Source organism: Chelmon rostratus, chromosome 4, assembly GCF_017976325.1.
Source record: "Chelmon rostratus isolate fCheRos1 chromosome 4, fCheRos1.pri, whole genome shotgun sequence".
Lineage (NCBI taxonomy): Eukaryota > Metazoa > Chordata > Actinopteri > Chaetodontiformes > Chaetodontidae > Chelmon > Chelmon rostratus.
The window spans coordinates 26,059,783-26,079,032 of NC_055661.1; the positions used below are offsets into that span (position 1 = coordinate 26,059,783).

The 19,250-nt window shown below is 41.7% G+C and overlaps 2 protein-coding genes across 3 annotated transcripts; both read left to right on the forward strand.

Annotated features, from left to right (window-relative positions):
- The first annotated feature begins 3 nt into the window (after nt 1-3).
- tomm70a (translocase of outer mitochondrial membrane 70 homolog A (S. cerevisiae)) lies at nt 4-6,592 on the forward strand. Its single transcript, XM_041935545.1, has 12 exons — nt 4-308; nt 1,521-1,694; nt 3,129-3,255; nt 3,352-3,461; nt 3,555-3,703; nt 4,185-4,392; nt 4,514-4,648; nt 4,750-4,857; nt 5,007-5,123; nt 5,282-5,379; nt 5,464-5,586; nt 5,667-6,592. Exons 1-12 carry the CDS (start codon nt 75-77, stop codon nt 5,818-5,820), a joined length of 1,737 nt encoding a protein of 578 aa, XP_041791479.1. The 5' UTR covers nt 4-74; the 3' UTR covers nt 5,821-6,592.
- Nucleotides 6,593-8,478: 1,886 nt separating this feature from the next.
- On the forward strand, nt 8,479-18,655 carry tbc1d23 (TBC1 domain family, member 23). 2 transcript variants are annotated; one of them, XM_041936098.1, is made up of 19 exons: nt 8,479-8,516; nt 9,595-9,706; nt 10,706-10,811; nt 11,507-11,711; nt 11,805-11,928; nt 12,022-12,146; nt 12,241-12,287; nt 12,375-12,478; nt 12,616-12,738; nt 12,831-12,923; nt 13,009-13,179; nt 13,307-13,349; nt 13,569-13,675; nt 13,809-13,951; nt 14,358-14,402; nt 15,149-15,237; nt 15,351-15,486; nt 15,711-15,905; nt 16,650-18,655. In XM_041936098.1, the coding sequence occupies exons 1-19, from the start codon at nt 8,479-8,481 to the stop codon at nt 16,732-16,734; spliced, it is 2,091 nt and encodes a 696-aa protein (XP_041792032.1). In that variant the 3' UTR covers nt 16,735-18,655. The 2 variants fall into 2 exon arrangements, with proteins under 2 accessions (XP_041792032.1, XP_041792033.1); XM_041936099.1 differs by lacking the exon at nt 14,358-14,402.
- The last annotated feature ends 595 nt before the right edge of the window (nt 18,656-19,250 follow it).

Here is a 19,250-nt window from a genome sequence, read left to right on the forward strand (position 1 = left end):
AGAAGTAGCGGCTATCGCTCACGCTGTTTGCTGGTGGTGCTGCTGGCTGGCTAACTATTGCTCGGTCGTACATCATGGCTGCTTCAAAGCCAGTCGAGCCACAGTCCGGTACTGGACTACCCCGGTGGCAGCTGGCACTGTTAGTCGGGACTCCCATAGTGCTTGGAGTGGGGGCGGTTTACCTCTGGAATCGCAGCAGGACGAAGGAAAGGAAAGGGACCGGGGAGCGGAAAACACCAGAAGGTAGCGCCAGTCCCGTGCAGGGCCAAGACGGCGCAGCACGAGCCAGCCGGGAGCAGGAGAACATGGTACCGTTGCCTAGAGACCCCACTTCCATCTGCTGTCAATGTACTAAAACGTTCCCCACGTTAGCATGATTTTTCTCGGTGCAGAACGTACGCTTTTCTGACTAAATATGCCACTACCGTTTAAGTACAGTCAAGGACACCTAACGTTGCTGGCACTGTCAGTGACAGCTACCTTCTCCAGAGCAAGGCCGATAGCAACCGGTTCATCGCTGGTGGATTAGCCAATGTTAACTGCTAGCTAGCTGTCGTATAAGCTAACGGTATCAAGGTAGCTAGCTCGGTTAACTATCCCGGTGGCAAATGGCTAGAATTAACGTACATGCTAGTAAAGCAAGCATGGTCGACATGGACGGTTAACGTGTAATAAGTGCAGCTGGTAAATTGTACGGTAAAACGCACATGGGAACAACGTGACAACATGTCTTACAACTAAAATTGATAGCTTTTCGTTTCGTTTCAGCGCATGCTAGCTGACGTTATTTACTGAGATAGTGAAGTGGGGCGGGGATGGCTGTCATTTGAATCAGCCTTGTTTACGCAGGGCCAGGTTTATTACGTCGTCTAACAGGCTGTCACTCTTTTCACTTTGCTGTATCACGCACAGGTAATGTCCAGGAACGCAGTCTGACACATGTAGGCGATACTGCTGATAGTTCAATCAAAGTAGAGGGACCAACAGTCTACCCTTAATTGGAGTGATTGAGCTCTCTGCGAAAATGTTTTACAAAGTGTTCAACTAAATTCAAGCTATATTGTGGCTTTAGTAATTTGTATGAGGCCATTATATCCTATTAATTAACAGCCATCACCATTTGACAAGTCAGACAGGATCCATTCGAGGCCTTAGGTTATATTCATATGTACCCTCGTAAATGGAGTTACTGGTAATATGCAAGCATTGTGCAGGCATAGTTTTCCTCAAGAAACCTTAACTTTGATTTTGAGATTTTGCGCACCCATGGCTCAGTTGTTAGAATTCAGTATTACTGTAGTTGTAGTTGTTATAAATGGCTTATTAGCAATTTTGCACCTGTCAATTTACATTCACGTGTGTGCAGTTCACCTGAAAAGCTTATTGCAGTCTAAGATGCTAAGGATTTCTTAATTATGTACAAAAACAATCTTAAGGCTCTTCAGCCCTTAAACCAGTCCACTGAGTCACAGGGGAGACCATTTGATCAATAATTGTTTGCTTCTCTCTCTCTCATTTAGAGCCCATTGGATCGGGCCCAGGCAGCAAAGAACAAGGGCAACAAGTACTTTAAGGCTGGCAAATATGAGAACGCCATCCAGTGCTACACAGAGGCCATTGGTCTGTGCCCCACAGAGCAGAAGACTGATTTATCAACGTTTTACCAGAACAGAGCAGCAGCCTACGAGCAGCAGGTTGGCAACACCTTCTTTTAATCTGTTCAGTGATTATTTTTAATATGTTGTCATCCTTTGATTCTCCATTGATTATTTTGCAGCAATGCGTTTCTTCTTCCCGCCGCTTAAAACCAGAAGCAATGGCATCTGCAGAGATCAGTGGTTGCTCCTCTTTGGTCAATGTGTAGTAGATTAAGTGCAAATCATCAACATTCTCAGATCTTTCCACCCTCATGTCTTATTGAAGGTTTACAGAGTCACAGAGGTTAATGTGACCTCATAATGTCCTCTGCTCACATGAGCTCTGGAACTAAAAGTGTCATCTAGAAACTGTGATTAATCAGTGAAGAAAATTTCATTCCATGCAGTGAAATGTTAGCGGCTCATTTAGACTTTTTTGTGACTGAAGAAATGTTTGTAAGTGTTGCCTTAATGTTTTCGGCTGCAGCTTTAAGTTGTTTGTCTGCTCGTCTTGGTCACAGTTGTAGGACCCTGTGAAAATAATTTCATTTTGTTTCAGATTCTGTTTTATTTTCTTCAGAAATTCCCTGTTTTCTATTTAAATTTTTCTGAATTCTGCATTTTAGAAATCAAATACATTTTGTCATCAGAAAGAGTGCCTAATCATGTGATTGATGAAGACAATTTTAACAGTTTAACAGGAAAATATTTAGAATTATTTGAATATCAGTTAAATTCACGTGACACGACATTGCATTATTTTTAGTGCAACGGATCTTGTGCAGGACAACCTCCATATGCAGCTCGAACACCAGATAAGTGAATCTGGTGAAAGCTACTCTCACATTCAGGCAACGCTCCTCCTTGTTTACAATGCTTGACCAGAAACAGCCGTAGCTTTTTCATTTTTTCCAACAGAATATCGGAGTCCGCACATACAGCCACAAAGTCTTCAACACACTCGTTTCTTGTATCTGCCCATGTGGTTGCACTTCTGAGAGTTGGTTGAAGTCATGAGCTCTTGTTAGCACGCGACCTCTTGCTCTCTCAGAGGACCTCTTTTTGTGTGTGTGTGTCACCAAAACAAGGCAGCATTGTTCGTTTTTTTTTTCTGTTTATTTGGTGTAGGAGCTGTCAATAAAAATGTTTATGATGTTAAGGAAAACCCTGAATTTTAAAATTACAACCAATGTTCTGAGTTCTAAAGTTGATTCTGTTTTATTCTCAATGTCCGGATTCTGTCTGTGTTTTCTGCATGGTGGAAATCGTAGGGCACTACACATGCTGGTCTGTTTTTAAAGATTTGTTTTATATATATTGCTCTTCCGATTTTAGACCCTGTAGGTCTCGAGTTCCTCGTTAAGACCTACAGGTCTGTGTCTCCATTGTACCTGTAAGGCTTCCCGGGGTTGTGGACAGACCTCTGAAGCACTGCAAATTCAGATGCAGATATACTTTGGAAGATAACCAGCATTTAAATTATCTTCTCAGATGAAATGGACAGAAGTGGTGCAGGACTGCTGTCAGGCTGTGGAACTGAATCCACGTTATGTCAAGGCTCTGTTCAGGAGGGCTAAAGCTCTGGAAAAACTAGACAACAAGAAGGAGTGCCTAGAGGGTGAGAAATCTGTCTTTCTTTTGAAAATGCTTTCACAAGTTTAACTTGAACTTAACTTTTAATAACAGTCAGTTTTGTTCCCTGTGTGTCCTCCAGACGTCACAGCGGTATGTATTCTTGAGGCCTTCCAGAACCAACAGAGCATGTTGCTAGCAGACAAGGTACTGAAACAGCTGGGAAAAGAGAAGGCCAAAGAGAAATACAAGGTACTTGTCCTCTTTTACAAAAAGTTGTTTCAGTTTTCTCTCTCGGAACTGTCACAGTAAACTTTTTCTGTTTTTGAAACCCCTCTTCTATAGAACCGTGAACCGATGATGCCCTCTCCTCAGTTCATCAAATCCTACTTTAGCTCGTTCACCGATGACATCATCTCACAGCCCCTGCAGAAGGGGGAGAAGAAAGACGAAGACAAGGACAAGGAGGGCGAGGCAGCTGAGGTCACTGCGAGGTCAGAGAATGTTTACTCAGTATCCGCTCACCTGGCACACTCAGGTTGTAGTAGGAGGGAAGGAGAAGCTACTGGAATAGAATGAGATGTGGGGAATCTGTCCCTGTGTTGTTTATACTTTCACTTCATCATTTAATGCCTAAGTCTGAGCACAGGAAGTTGCATGACAAGCGGTAATGTGGGTTGGAACTAAAAAAACAAGGCTTTCTGCCATTTACAATTGAGGATATTGTGCACAGAATGTTGCATCCTTTGGGGATCATGAATTGTTCACCAAATTTTGTGGTGTTCCACCTCAGATTTTTGGATTTTACATCAAGAAAGTTGTGAGGATACATCCATCAAAGCCAGTGTCGTACTGATAGACGACAGACTCAGGAAAGGACAGCAGCTCCTCACACTGCCCACCTCTGTAGTCTGCAGACTGAGAATTATCACCTGGGAGGTTCACAATTTTCCATCTGTTTTTTCACCTCTTTAGCTCTGGCTACCTGAAGGCAAAGCAGTACATGGAGGAGGAGAACTATGACAAAATCATCAGTGAATGCACCAAGGAGATCGAGTCAGGTGGTCGATACACTGCCGAGGCCCTCCTGCTGCGTGCCACATTCTACCTGCTGATTGGTAACGCTACTGCTGCTCAGCCTGATTTGGACCGGGTAATCAACATGCAGGACGCCAACGTGAAGGTACGAACTGTTTATTTTACGGCCTGTTTGTAGTCAAGAAGAGACTACTGGGATAGTGGATTGGTAAGTTAGTAAATTTCTCCATTGTGAGATTAATGAAGTCTTATCTTACTCTTTACAGCTACGAGCCAATGCTTTAATCAAGCGTGGAAGCATGTACATGCAGCAGCAGCAGCCAATGCTCTCTACACAAGACTTCAACATGGCAGCCGAGATTGACACACGCAACCCTGATGTGTATCACCACAGGGGTCAGGTAGGAATGTGGCTGAATTAGTTTCTTCAGGTTTGTTAACTGATGGTTTGCTATCACATTTGTGCTGCAGTGCTCTGTCTAAAGTCCGTGTTCCCTCTCAGCTGAAAATCCTGCTGGACCAGGTGGACGAGGCCGTGGGAGACTTTGACGAGTGCATCCTGCTCAGGCCCGACTCTGCTCTTGCCCAGGCACAGAAATGCTTTGCTCTTGTAAGTCATCTACTCAGTATTTAATAAGCAAGTCTGCAATTATCTAACGAATGACTGAATTTTTATTTAGCTCGGCTCTGCTGTCTGTAGCATCAATGAGTGATACAAGTCAAGATCAGCTGCTGAGTTTCTTTTTTTCTGTTCTTCAGTACAGACAAGCATATACTGGAAACAACCCCTCACAAGTACAGACAGCCATGGACGGCTTTGAGGACGTTATCAGAAGGTTCCCCAAGTGTGCAGAGGGCTACGCTCTTTATGCTCAGGTACGGAGTCATAAACTTGATTCTCTATCAGTGATTGCTTTAGTTATCATTTGCTCTGTCCATTTCACAATATGCTATGTAGAGTATAATTCAGACTGGAAATGGCAGCTGGAGGCCTTACTGATGTGTTCAACATGCACAACACAACTGTTTTTCAGGCTTTGACTGATCAGCAGCAGTTTGGAAAAGCGGACGAGATGTATGACAAGTGTATTGAACTGGAACCAGATAATGCTACCACATATGTCCACAAGGGGTAGGTATTTTTCTCCTTGATGCAGGCATGTTGTTCAAATAACATGATTAGTCATCAGTTATTAAATTTCCGATATATGTCCAGTTTGTTACAGCTTCAGTGGAAACAAGACCTTGACTTGGGTCTGGAGCTCATCAGTAAGGCCATTGAAATTGACAACAAATGTGACTTTGCCTATGAAACCATGGGAACTATTGAAGTTCAAAGGTGAGACCAACAGCTTGACTGAATCCACTCATGAGAAGACTTCTTGAAGTGCTTGAAAATAACGATAACTTTTCTTTCAGGGGCAATCTGGACAAGGCAATAGAAATGTTCAACAAGGCAATTAACCTGGCCAAGTCAGAGATGGAGATGGCCCATTTGTACTCGTTATGTGATGCAGCATACGCCCAGACTGAAGTAGCAAGGAAGTATGGGCTGAAACCCCCGACACTGTAACTTGCCCACCAACTGATCGCCAATCTCTTCATTGCTCAACCTAACTGTGTTAAAAGTGCAACTGTCTGAGCTACTTTGATTTGTAAAAAATGAGTACTGGATTATAAGAAAAAAAAAAGTAAAGCCCTGAATATAGATTGTGTTTACATCACATTAAAGGGGGTTGTTGTCACGAAAAGACAGATTTCTATTCACAATCAAGCCGAGGTTTTCGTGTCAGGGTGGGAAGTTGGGTGGGGGGCCACTTAATTCAACCAGAACGTCATTGTCCAACCTTTTTATTGGTCTGAATAAAGAGAAAGATCGTATCATCTAGAGAGAAAAACATACATGAATGGCCATGTATACCTATCTAAATGAATAGTAGCAATGTAAAATGTAAGAGAATTGAACTACGCGCAGTCTTTTGAACCAGTTGCTGACTTTAAGGCTTTTGTGACACCTCAATCTACAGAAAATACTGTGAGAGCTTTATATAGTTCTGATGGACTGTTCACCTGTTAATTTATGCCGATCTAAAGTGGTTTTGTCCAGCTCCTTTCATATTGTAACATACATAATCAGTTCCGAATGCAAGATTGAAACTGTAGTCAAATGTGTAATGTCTGTGTTTGTAATGCTGGAATTGATCTCATGGACTTGGGCTAACGGAGAGGTTTAGCATCCTGAAGTGTTTTTTTTTAATTATGGGATTGCCTGTTTTTTTTTTATATATATATAAACATACTTTGTGCAGCATGTTCACTTTATAAATAAATGTAAATGCAATGCTCGTGCTGTCTTGAACACTAGTAAAACCCCAACTTAAAGAGACTTTGGGCAAAACACTTTTGATTAGAAAAATTTAGCCAACTTTATGTCTTTAGTTTTTTGAAAAAGTTTTGTTTTAATCGCCTCTAGTGTCAAGATGTCACAAGGGATTGAATATTCAGAGTTTTTCCTAGCTCACTTTAATTGAGACACATGATTTATTTTCTATTTTATTGTAAAATGTTTATTTTTCATGCTTTGATTTCATCTTTTGAGTGAGTAACCTAAAAAACGGGGGTATATTTTTTTTTCTCCACTTCTCAAATTATATTCTCACAACCCAAGCCTTATTGTTTCCAGCCCACATGCAGCCCTCAGAATCTCGGCGTCATGTATGATTTGGTTCTCATGTAGCATCCATCTATAAATAAAATTAGCCACCACTGCTGAATGTTTGGAATGTTTTCAGTTTTTTGAAAACTAAATTCAAATAGTTGTGTGACATTCGTTTATCTGGATGCAGTAATGACTACATTTTATTGAACGTGTGGTAATAACAAGGAACCAAATCATAAATTCCAAGCTGCAGCTGGTGAGGACTGCTTCTCAACGAAAATCATCTTTCCTTACCTTTCAGAATCAAACAAGACTTAACCTTCGAAAAACTGATGTAGCCATCTGCAGATGTCCGTGAAACTTTGGCTGTTTGATAAAGATTTTGCTGATATTCTTCATCAACGATATGTATGGTGACCAAAGTGAAAGAGAATATAAATCCTAATAAAGTTATAATTCCTGGAATGAATTTCACCTTTGCAAGTGTTTCTGTTGTGTTTCATGTGCTTCTGTTTTCATGCTTTGAATCTTTTTATTGGCTTTTTTGGAAATTCACAAAGTCCCATGTTAATGTTCAGACATACTGGTGCTGCCACCTACAGGCAAAGAAGGCAACAGCTGCTTCAAATTTAACAAGTGCCCCCCCTGTAGGCAATGTTCAGTCTTACAACTTAATTTTTCTGCATCCTCTGCTGTGTTTGTGCATTTTTATGGCTTTACGTTTTAGATTTGTATATATAAAGTGCAGTAATTCCTGAATTTGTAGCATCGCATAGCCTTCAGTAGATATTTAACATTGAAACAAATGTACAATTTTGCTTTATATTAGGCAATTTTGAAAAACAGGTGTGAATAATAATATGAATGATGGCTGAATTCCATTTATCTGCTTCAGTTTCAGGCTCCTGGTAAATTATTGTTCATGCTGACTCAGTGTCACGCTGTCATTGCTTACTGGCACAAATAAAATGGAGCGATTGCGATTGTTAATGTTATTAATTACACCTGTGCTTTACCTACTATGAGTCAAATTGCTTTAAAAAAAAGGCTAATCAAATAGTGCAATTAACAGCTATATATAGTTTCAACAACACTCAGGTTTATTGCTCCAAAAATTAAAGACACAAGTAAGTCAGCAAAATCTGCAAATTACAAATGTAAAATATAAAATCCTAAACACACAATATAAGGTTGAGAAGATGCAGTAGAAACACACTGCCTGCAGGAGGTTGTCTTGAAGTGTCAAAGTTCTTCAGGCTTTTTAGGCTCTATAGTCTGATACGGAACAATGAACAGTCTCAGTCCAAATCCTGTAAACACGTACAGGCTCATTAAAATGCAGGATTAATATTAAAAGAAGATCACATGTAGCATTTAGGCTTTTTGAACATAACAGCGGGATGTTTCATCATATCTGTAACTATTAAAAACTGCAGTCGTTATGAATACCTTTATAAAAACTTGTGAACTGGGACAATTGGCTGCACTCAATCTCAGCGGCTCATTAGTCACAGCGGTGCGCGACACATCGGCCGTGTTGACGGCACGTGACGTGTCTCCGTCAACACAACAATGGCGGATGCCGCGGAGGAAGCTCTTCAGGGCAGCTGGTGAGACAATTTGTCAACGGACAAACATCATTCAAGACGTTTTTTCGATTGTCAAACAATTGTTTCGCCTCCATCTGACTAAATTTGATGTGAAGTAACTAAATATGACTTTGCGGAGTCAGTCCGTTCTGCTGACGACGGATGCTCGTCTGAAACCAGCTTGGTACTGTTACTACTCGGCAGCTAGCCAGCTAGTGTTAATTAGCCAAGTTGGTTCTGATATATTAGCAGCCCAGACAGTAAGACAGACACAAATGACCGAAAAGCTTTTGAGAAATATCCATCAAAGTGTTTATATTTTCGTAACTTTCTTCCTCGCACAGACAAGTTTATAGATAAAGCTTTTTAGCCAGTATGCTAACAGTAACTAGCTAGATAGCCGGTGTTTGTCGGGTTCTTCTTCCCTTTAACCAGAATCCTGCTGTAGCTTTCCACTTAGCTCCAGTTTCTTCCTCTCGTGTAATATGCTAAACTCGAATGTAATAATAATCATCAAAATCACATTATGCTATGTAGAGTATTTGAAAGTTGTCAGCAAAGTATAGAGCTTGTCAACACCTGTCAAAAAATAGCTAGTTGAAGTGCTGGGCGTTATGGAGATAAATATCGACATAAAAGATTCCCATATCTGTAAGTGTCTGATATCTGCCAGTAATGGAAAATCACCTGTTAAACGGTCGAGCTTCAACACTTTTCACTGCATAATAATGAAAAGACAAACCGAATTGATCAGCTACACGATCAGTAATGTCTTTGTTGTAATGGTTTGTGTAACAGTAATCACATTAGACCTACCTAATTGTTATTTTGTTACATTTATGTTAGTAATAATCTCACTAATAAGTTTAGCACAGCCAAATGTTGTATTATAATTCACAATGTAAATAGACATGACTACAAATAGGTGATTACAGTGAAGTTTGATTAAATTGTAAACATATATTCGTTGACCATCGTTTGTCAAACATAAAAAAATCTTATCTTTGTTAATAGTTAAAGATGAACTTTTATAACCATTTATGCGTAGCATGTCTGTTAACTGTTTTAACTGTGCTGTGTGCTGTTTGTGTTTCTTTAGGGACCAGGATCTAGCTGAGGCTCTGGACTCTGGTGGCTCTGACATGGAGATGGATAGAGGTGTCATCCAGGTCCAGGAGCACTCAACTCAACACAGGGCCAAGATGTGGAAGGTGAGAAGACTCAGTCACACATGCTGACAATGACTGCCTTTAACAAAAAGCCTTTTCACCTATAATGTGACTCTTGTTGTAGTTTAAAACATATAATTACAAAAACTGATTATTTGCAATGTACAAGATTGTGTGTGTGTGTGTGTGTGTGTGTGTGTGTGTGTGTGTGTGTGTGTGTGTGTGTGTGTGTGTGTGTGGAAATTGACACCAGTAACACATCTATTATCAGAGTCCACATGCTGTAAAGGTGGGCATGTCTCTCATCAGACACAAGTCAACAAACTGGAAAGACCAGCATCTCAGGCACAAATGAGGAGCCTGAGATGCTGTATGGCAGACCCACAGTTAAGGCGTCAGTCATGTTTGAAACCACATACCTGCTGCATATTTTCATATGTAAATTACGTGGACAAATGCTGAGAGATTCTATTTTGGACAGTTAGCACGTGTACATCTCTATCGACATAGCTTTGCAAACGTTACAATATTGTTAGCTATGCATGCAAATTGCAAAATGTCATTCTATGAAAAGAGGCATCGTGTCCTGCGAATAAAATAGATACTGTATGGACAAATTAGAAGGGAAAAACTAGGCAGCTTGTTCATTGCTACTTCAGGTTCTCATATTGGCCCATTTTTTTTTCTAGTAATCTGAAAAATTGAAAATCAAGTAATTACCATTTGTGATTATCTTTTTACTAACAAATTAATGGCAGACACAAGTACTAACCAGTTAAATTGGTGTTGCTCTGCTTGTAATCATTCTCAAGTAAATAACTAAAAGCTAGTTCCTTTAGTTAAGAAGTCTTTACTAGGGTTGCAGAGATTGCTAGTCTTTGTCATGCAGCTACATCTCTGTAGACCAGTTGTTCATTAATGTAGCAGCAGTTGAGTCACTGATTACAGATCAGTCTCAGTCTTTGATATGTGATTATCAAGCGTCCCCTTATCAGTTAGTAGCTACAGCGTTTGCAGCGATTCCTTGTTTTGTGTTGGCAGATCGCTCTAAACGTCTCTGGAAAAGGAGACAGTCTCTCTCCGTGGGACGGCATCCTTGATTTACCAGAACAGACCCTCATTCACAACCGCAGCCAACAGCTGATTGGTGAGTAAATTCCTCGACACAAGACTGGAATTGCCACAATAAAACTATATTGTCAGCACTAAAACATGATGATATGTGAAAAAATGTTGTATAAAGCCTTTTGTGGCTCCAGAAGAAACTGCATACAACTTACTCTGTCCACTTCGTCACACTGGCAGACTGTCTGGGCATTAAGCATTAAGGCAGCATCAACATACAGCAATAGAAAGCAGCCGTTCTTGAAGCGTTTCATGAATGCATATAACTTTCCAGCAGCTGGTGAGTGTTAGTCACAGTTTGAGGCAGCAGATAGGACACACACCTGGAAGCAGCAGGAGAAAAGAAAGAAGGGTCATGTTAATTTTGGGTCTCTGTCACAGTCTGCCAGTATCTAAAGAAGATCGTCATGATTTCATAGGAACAAAAAACTTTCATCAGTCTGCTCTTCTGACATGTTGACAACAAGATCTGTTAGAGCTCAAAATAGAAAGCCTCTTACGAGAATGATGCTCAGAAAAACTAAGAATACAGGAGAAGTGCTCTTTTCATGTGTATTTGATAATTGAGGTTTGTCATACTGATTATTTTTCCTTGTCAGTGCACATTTACATTTCTCTGCGTCATGTTTTTAAAGGCCAAATGTAGATGGTCCCCTTTGGTCAGGCTGTTTCTAGAAATAAGCGACTAACACTTCCTGCTTTGGTTCCCATGTTCAGACCAGCTGGGAGTATCGGAGGAGGAGAGGAGTGAAATGGTGTCTGATGTTGAGTCGGTCATCACTTTCTACTGCAAGTCTCGCAACATTTCCTTCACTCCGGACCTGAGCTGGCCGCACCTCCTCAAACCACTACTGGGGCTTCGGCTTCCCCGCAGTGACCTCTACAACTGCTTCTACGCTATCATGAATAAATACATCCCCAGGTCTGAGCCCAGTTTTAATCATCGTGTCATTCCACTCACATATGGACAGGAAATAGAGACTTGAATTGTAACTGTCACATACGTCCATTTCAGGGACTGTGTGCCAAACGGCCGACCCTTCCACCTGTACAGACTACTGCTGCAGTACCACGAACCAGAGCTCTGCTCCTTCTTGGACACCAAAAAGATCACACCTGACTCTTACGCCTTCAGCTGGGTTTGTATTTCTTTTTCTACACAGTCATTCTGATATGATTGACCGATGATTCCAACATTGTATGTGTCGTCTGTGTTCATATTTCCTATATAGTCGGGCAGTCTGTTTTCCAGCCACTGCCTTCCTGAAGTTACCCAAGCCTTGTGGGACTTCTACCTCCAGCAGGCTGACCCCTTCCTCATCTTCTTCCTCATGCTCATCATCCTCGTCAACGCCAAGTATGCAGCCGCTAGTGGAACCTGTTCATAAACATGATCACACTTAGAAGCCTTTAATGTAAGTTTGATCTGTCTTTGTTTGATTTGCCTTTAGAGAGACCATCCTTACACAAGAAGGAAACAGCAAAGAAGAGATCATTAGTAAGTCTGACATGCTGTCATTTTGTTTGTGTGTTTGTTCGATATTGTGTGAAATTCTGGACTTAAATGCGACTTTCTTTGTCACAGAAATGCTTGAAGCATCTCCTTCTCTCCTGGAAACCGAGGATATTGAAGATTTGTTTTCTCTTGCTCAGTATTACCAGAGCAAGACACCTTTGTCACTCAGAAAGGTGAGGCAACGTACTGATAAACAATCGTGTTTGATACACAGCAGAACCAGGACTGTGATGAGAAAGCTAACAAAGAGATACAGGAAGCTGGACAAGAGAAAGCCACCATTGTGTGTCTGCTTTTTCTGTCCCGATAGATGAACCAGAATCTGTTTGGTAGCAGCCTGGTGGCTCTGAAAGAAGAGGACACTGACCTGAGTCAGGCGCTGTGTCTCCTAGTGTCTGTCCCTGAGATCCTGCAGGCAAACCAGCATCAGCAGGTCAGTAACACTTATTTCTCAACTACATTCAGCCATGTTGTTAGCCATGTGAGTAGAAAGAAAGATGCGATAACAATGGATTTTACTTTCAGGATGGGGTACGTTTCTTTGTGGTGGATTGTCGGCCTGCAGAGCAGTACAACTCTGGGCACCTGTCCACGGCCTTCCACCTGGACTCCGACCTGGTGAGAGCAGACAAAGCTGATTCTGTCTTTATGTAATACCTGAATGTATTTGGAGTAATCAATGTGTTTACCTCTCGTCTCACAGATGCTCCAGAACCCCTCTGAGTTTGCGCTCTCTGTGAAGTCCCTCTTGGAGGCTCAGAAGCAGTCTTTGGAGTCCGGCTCCATCGCCAGCGGAGAGCACCTGTGCTTCATGGGCAGTGGGAGGGAGGAGGAGGACATGTACATGAACATGGTGCTGGCACATTTCCTGCAGGTGAGGGGCATGAAAAGAGACGGACAGGATGGTGGCTGGAGGGAACACAAATTGCTACACGATCTGCAATTCCCAGTTTATTGTTCTTCGCTGACACCTTTGCTAATTAAAGGTTTTTGTCTTGCAGAAAAACAAAGAATATGTCAGCATTGCTAAAGGAGGTTTCATGGGTAAGTAAGGGAGTATTTAGCTCTAGAAAACTGTTCTGAAGTACATGTTAGGAGCACACATTCTCACCACACATTCTTCTGTCATAAATTCCAGTTTATATGTAGAGAGATCTTGTATGCATGGTTCTTACTTGTGCACGTTGTGTATATATCTGGCAGCTTGTCACAAATGCAGTTTGGATATTTGTGAGAAGTGAAAACACATTTTTGTGATTTCAGCCCTCCAAAAGCATCTGGTGGACATGAACGTGGAGGGTCTCGACTCTTCGTATGTCCACTGGATCGTCAGCACCTCAGGATCTCACAGCAGCCTCAGCTCTGCCGATGTAAGTGGCCACAAACATGTGAATGCAAAATCACTGAGGCATCACGCTGCCTGTTTGTCTTCAGCTCCATGTTGGACACGTTGAATATCTTTGTACTTCTTTAAACAGATGATTATTCTTCCCTCTGATACAGGGAGAGTCACTAAGTAGCCCTGGAGACAGCAAAGGCGTCAAGTCTTTAGTCAACAAAATGACGTTTGCTCTCAAGTCCAAGTCAGTAAACGTGAAGGAGAAGATGATCAGCTTCATCGAGAATACCTCCACCCCTGTAGAGAGGTGAGATCTAAATCCATCAAAGAAACCCCCACGCCTGACACCCACACTGCAGCACACTCTTACACCCCTCTTGATTTTTACAGGTGAAGGTTTTGCTTAACACAAAAAACAAAACAGTGAAAACAGATGTTCCATTTCTTTTTCAAGTCACAATAAATTCCACCAAAATGAGGTTATTGCGTGCTACTGCTACTTTGTTGTTTGTAACATGTTCAGTCAGGTGTGAACTAAACACAAAGTGTGATCTATAAAAGCTTTAAAAATGAAGAAATACCACACTGTACTGACCCGAACAGAGTGGACTATGAAATCAGAGAACTGTGGTCATTTGATGAGTGTCACTGACGTTTAGTTTTGCAGTTTTTTTTTTTAAGTTCACCAAACCTTGTGCCTTATTCCATGCTAGAATATCTTTCAATCTGCCCTGGCCAGAGAAGGTGACTCCAGATCGGTAAGAGCTCCCTGACATCAGGCTGTTTGTCACCAGCATGCCCACTGGCTGTAGACCCGCACCAGTCCGCGGGGCTGTAGGAGAGTTGGCCTGTGTCACATCAACGCATGCTTAGTATCGGCATCTCTGCCCACACCCCTCACTCATGTAACGCCCCGTTCAGTATGGGCACGCTGTGTGCGAGATGTTTAGGTTCTGTCTTACGCTTTCACTAACAACATTCAGCACTGCTGTTTCGTTCGCACCACTGAAGCTGCTGTGGCCTTTCAGGAAGCATTGAGTCATCTTTACATCTACACCTCACCGAGGCCGTCGTCTCTTTCGTCTGAATAAGTGAGGTGTTTTTAGGGAGAACCTCAGCTTCGCTGCTGTTTGCTTGGAGATGCCCCTAACAGTCTGTCTTTCCATTTCATTGATCTGTTAGATGATAGCCAGGGCTATGCAGAAACATTAGTCCACTCTCAAAGATAAAAACAACCCTATGATTTGCTGCAAATAGCCCTGAATATCATACCCTGACTAATCTGTAGCTCTTCTGGAGTATAAATGTCTCATTTAACCTCTTTCTTTATGTTTAACAGCATAACCTGGCAGTAGTGGGCTAAGAATGTTTTACTGCAGCCTGGAGCTGGTCATGTCATTTCTATTTTCTTATGTGTATTTAATTTGATTTCATCACAGGCACTAATGTGTCTTCACCTCCTTCACTGATGCTGATGTGTTGCCCTGTTGCTTTCCACCTGTAGGCACGTGAGCAGCAGCGACCGCGTTGGCAAACCTTACCGCGGGGTGAAGCCCGTTTTTAGTATTGGTGACGAAGAGGAGTATGATACAGGTAAACTCCCGCTGAATGTAGCTGCAGTGGAAATTAAGACTAAAATATTTGAATAATATTAGAATTGTTTTGAAAAACAAAATGGTCACCTGCTTCGAATGCCCCCCCCTCAGATGAGATCGACAGCTCGTCCATGTCAGACGATGACAGGAAGGAGATTGTCAACATTCAGACCTGGATAAACAAACCAGACGTGAAGCATCACATTCCGTGTAACGAGGTGAAAGAAACCGGTCACATGTTCCCCAGGTGAGCTGCTGCCTGAATGAATGTGTGTAAAAATATTCCTCACGCGACAACCTGATGCGTCTTCCCCAGCTGTCATGGGTGTGGAAGGTTGGATTGGGCAAGAAGTCGCATTTAAACATGACTAATCTCCACTTCCTTAAACGTGAATGAACAAGAGGCATCGCAGTAATTCGGGAATCCATGAATCACAACACTGACTCTGTTAACCAATTGTGTTTTTCCAGCCACTTGCTGATCACAGCGACTCACATGTACTGTCTGCGCGAGATCGCCTCAAGGAAAGGCTTCGCCTACATCCAGTCCAGACAAGCACTAAACTCTGTGGTGAAAATCACATCCAAAAAGAAGCACCCGGAGCTGATTACATTCAAGTTTGGCAGCAACAACTCAGCTGGAGTGGAGATATCGGCAGTTGAGAGGTGCTTGATTACAAATGTAAAATCCCAGTGATTAGGCCCTCATTGTCATTTTAAGGCAGCCGTGGCTGCAGGTATTATGTTGTCAGGTTGTCTGTCTGTCACATTCTCGTGAAACTGATATCTCAGGAACATGTTGAGGGAATTTCTTTAAATTTGGCAGAAATGTTCAGATGAACTGAGTAGATTTTTGTGGTCGAAGGTCAAATTCACTGTCTGTCTCATTCAGTGTCTGCATACATCATCATCATACCTGTCAATATAGTAATAACTTCCATTTCACCAAAAAATGCAAATCTTTTATTGAATTCCCTTAAAGATTTCGCTGCTGGTCTGGTTCTCTCCTCAGGTGAAAGACATGCCTCCCAGCTCATCCTAACCTCAACAATCAACACATTTTATAATTTCTTCAACTGCACACAAATAGAAAAAAAACAGCTTGTGTTTTAACAGGGAGCTACATGCTGTAGCTATATCTCTGATCAACAGTCAGGTGCATTCTAGTCTTAATACTTAACTAAGCTAAGCTAATCATCTGCCGGCTGTAGCTACTTATTTACGGTACATTTTTTTTAACTCTCGGTATAAAACCAAATAAGTGAAATATCGAAATATTTCCTAAGCAAAACAAATTTGTAAAGTACTCATTTAGAGATATGTTAATATGATAGTAATATGCCCTGTTTGTTGGTAGAAGTTCACCACTGTTTCCTCTGATCTAACATTTTCTTTCCCTCCCCTCGTCAGATATCTGATACCCAACGCAGGCGACGCCACCAAGGTCATTAAGCAGCAGATCATGAAAGTCCTCGATGCGCTGGAGAGCTCGTAAAGGGAGGCCACGAGGTCGTGACGGCCAGCCGTGACACTAGCTGTAAGAAGCGTCTCTGTCTGCCAAGAGTGAAACCTTGTCCCGCTCTCCCTCGGCTGTCCTCCCTCCTGGACGGATCCAGCGCAGTGTTGACTGTGACGCCCTGTGTTGTCTGTGTTTGGGACATGGGGACACACTGCTGACTGCAGGCCTGTGGGACAGACTGTGTGTGATGAAATACTTAGGTGCTCCGCAGTCATCCAACCATTCTCTTTGACTAATTTAAACAATATTGGTTATACCGTATGTTTTCCTTGATTACTGATAAAATATCTCATTACAGTGCAATTCCACTTCGCCGACTTCCCTCTGGCCTTAACGTAGCGTACTGACCGATCTGTTCAATCACTACACGACTGACCTTTTCCTTTGACTCTGACCCATTCGCTCTGTCGTGAACAGTGCTGAGGCTCAGTCATGTCTCTTAATTTACTTTTCAAATGTGTAGAGAGTAGATTTAGCGTCCATTGTCCTGGTCAGGAAGTGAGCCCGAGTCAGCTGCTCAGACTTTAAGACGCACATCCCAAAAATAAGAAGAAGCAGCGCTGGCACACGAGGCAGGTTTTCCTACCGCAACAACTTTTTGATAACTTTTGTTTTCCAGCAGACAGCCTTAAATAGGAATTATTTGAGGACGTTTATAAATACGTGATGTATATATTGTGTTAACTGCTCTATATCAGACCTTTGCAATGTCATTTTGAAAGCATATCCTGATAGTTAGAATATGCAGTGAAACTTCAGCTGGCTTCTAAACCAGCTCCCCTTTTCTTTCTAGACTAAGAAGTAAGTTTCTGGGAGATCATTTATTCTCTTCTTTTACTTATATTGATGAATTAACCTCATCTCATAGCAGTGTGATGTAGCTCTCAGAAAGCGTTATTCACAGCCCCTCTGGACTACATTAGTATTACAACAGGAGCTTTGGTGAGTGAAGTTATTAAGACCCTGAGCACCTCAGTATTTGTCCATCCTATTCAGATTCAGTGTGTGAATTATTTTCCCCAGTTATCCTTATGAAAATGTCCAGGTGAAATAAACTGCTGATTGTGTGAGCATCTGGAAGGCTCTTACTGTCATTGAAGCGACACCATGCTAACTGCTACTTATTTAGAAAGAAATGTCGCTGTAACAAGGACTGTGCTTTGCACTTTTAGACACGGCTCTGAAAGGAATGAAAAGAAATTGTGTTAAAAGAAAAGTCATTATATATTCTATGTTTTCCAACCAGTCTGTCTTCTCCATCGTATTAGTGGAAACTACGCGGTTTCAGTTTGCTTGCCACTGTTGCCTTCGGCCTCATGCCTGTGATGTGTGATATTGGCACCAGCAGTGGCAACATATCACAGTACGTTGCTGCTTCTCCTCTAATCTTTAAACTCTGTTTCGGACTTTTCCTCGCTTTGTTCTCGCTTGTTCGTTTGCGTTGAAGTCTAGTTGTGTAGGCAGCCTGGGTTCAAAGTGTCAGAGCCTCTGAAGTGATGCAGCACCTTCCTGACGGCTCCAGTTGAAACTCCTGTCCAGAGAGGGTGCATTCCATTTAGCTCTTAAAATGAAATGTGGGGAGAGGTCAAGCTAAGACATTTCAAATATGGTCAACAAAAACCAAAACTTGAATTAAAGGCTCATTAATCTGGTCTTTCCTCACCCCAGTCTCTCATAGCATTCCTGTGTAATCCATGCATTGTGTTGTAACTTTGTGATATTCTTCAGTATTGACCAGAACATCCTTGATCAGGAGTCTTTACTCTGTAACATCACTGGCAAAGGATGTCACCACTAGTCAAAATGCAACATGTCTCAAGTGTAATTTGCACCTTACTGTACTGCTGTTATTTTCTAAGCGTTTCTGTTTTTAATAAATGGAGAGTATTTGACTGCACCTGAGTAAATATACTCCTTTATACATTATATTTGCTGCGACTGTTGTAAAAAGCTACGACACAGACCTTTCAAAGAGTGTGCACAGTCTTCTACATTGGAAAGTTAGTTGTGTTCAAACACTAGAACAATGAAAAGCTTTACACAGCTTGCATATTCTTGATTATTGTAAACCATTTATAATGGAACAGGAACATCGTGCTTGCTAAATGGTGGCCATGTGAACGGCAGATAAGTCTACAAATGTCCCCTGCAAGAGGCAGGACAACACAATAGCAACATTAAAAAAGGCTGGCCTGTGGTCCCCTGTGTTTTTACCTCTAATTTAATGCATAAATAAAGGTCTAAGCATTCAAAATGTAATTCAGAGTCCGCTATAATAAGTACAAATATACAGTATATTTACAATTAGTACCTGTTTATAATAACAAACCCTTACAAGGATTAAGCGTGTCAACTATGTTAATTTTTCTTGACTCTGCTTAATTAAAGCTCGTGTTTGCTGATGATGTGATTAACCAATGAGGAGAGACTTGTACTGATACTGGATTGGCAGAGAAACACCCACCCCCCGATGACGTAACTTCGCCTCTAAA

Excerpts from the sequence above, each read along its gene's own strand:
- tbc1d23 (XM_041936098.1), top strand. The coding sequence starts at position 8,479 with ATGGCGGATGCCGCGGAGGAAGCTCTTCAGGGCAGCTG. Across the intron at positions 12,147-12,240 it reads ATCATCCTCGTCAACGCCAA|AGAGACCATCCTTACACAAG; the intron begins GTATGCAGCCGC and ends ATTTGCCTTTAG. Across the intron at positions 13,180-13,306 it reads TGCTGGCACATTTCCTGCAG|AAAAACAAAGAATATGTCAG; the intron begins GTGAGGGGCATG and ends TTTGTCTTGCAG.
- tomm70a (XM_041935545.1), top strand. The coding sequence starts at position 75 with ATGGCTGCTTCAAAGCCAGTCGAGCCACAGTCCGGTACTGGACTACCC. Across the intron at positions 309-1,520 it reads GCCGGGAGCAGGAGAACATG|AGCCCATTGGATCGGGCCCA; the intron begins GTACCGTTGCCT and ends TCTCTCATTTAG. Across the intron at positions 5,124-5,281 it reads GCTACGCTCTTTATGCTCAG|GCTTTGACTGATCAGCAGCA; the intron begins GTACGGAGTCAT and ends ACTGTTTTTCAG.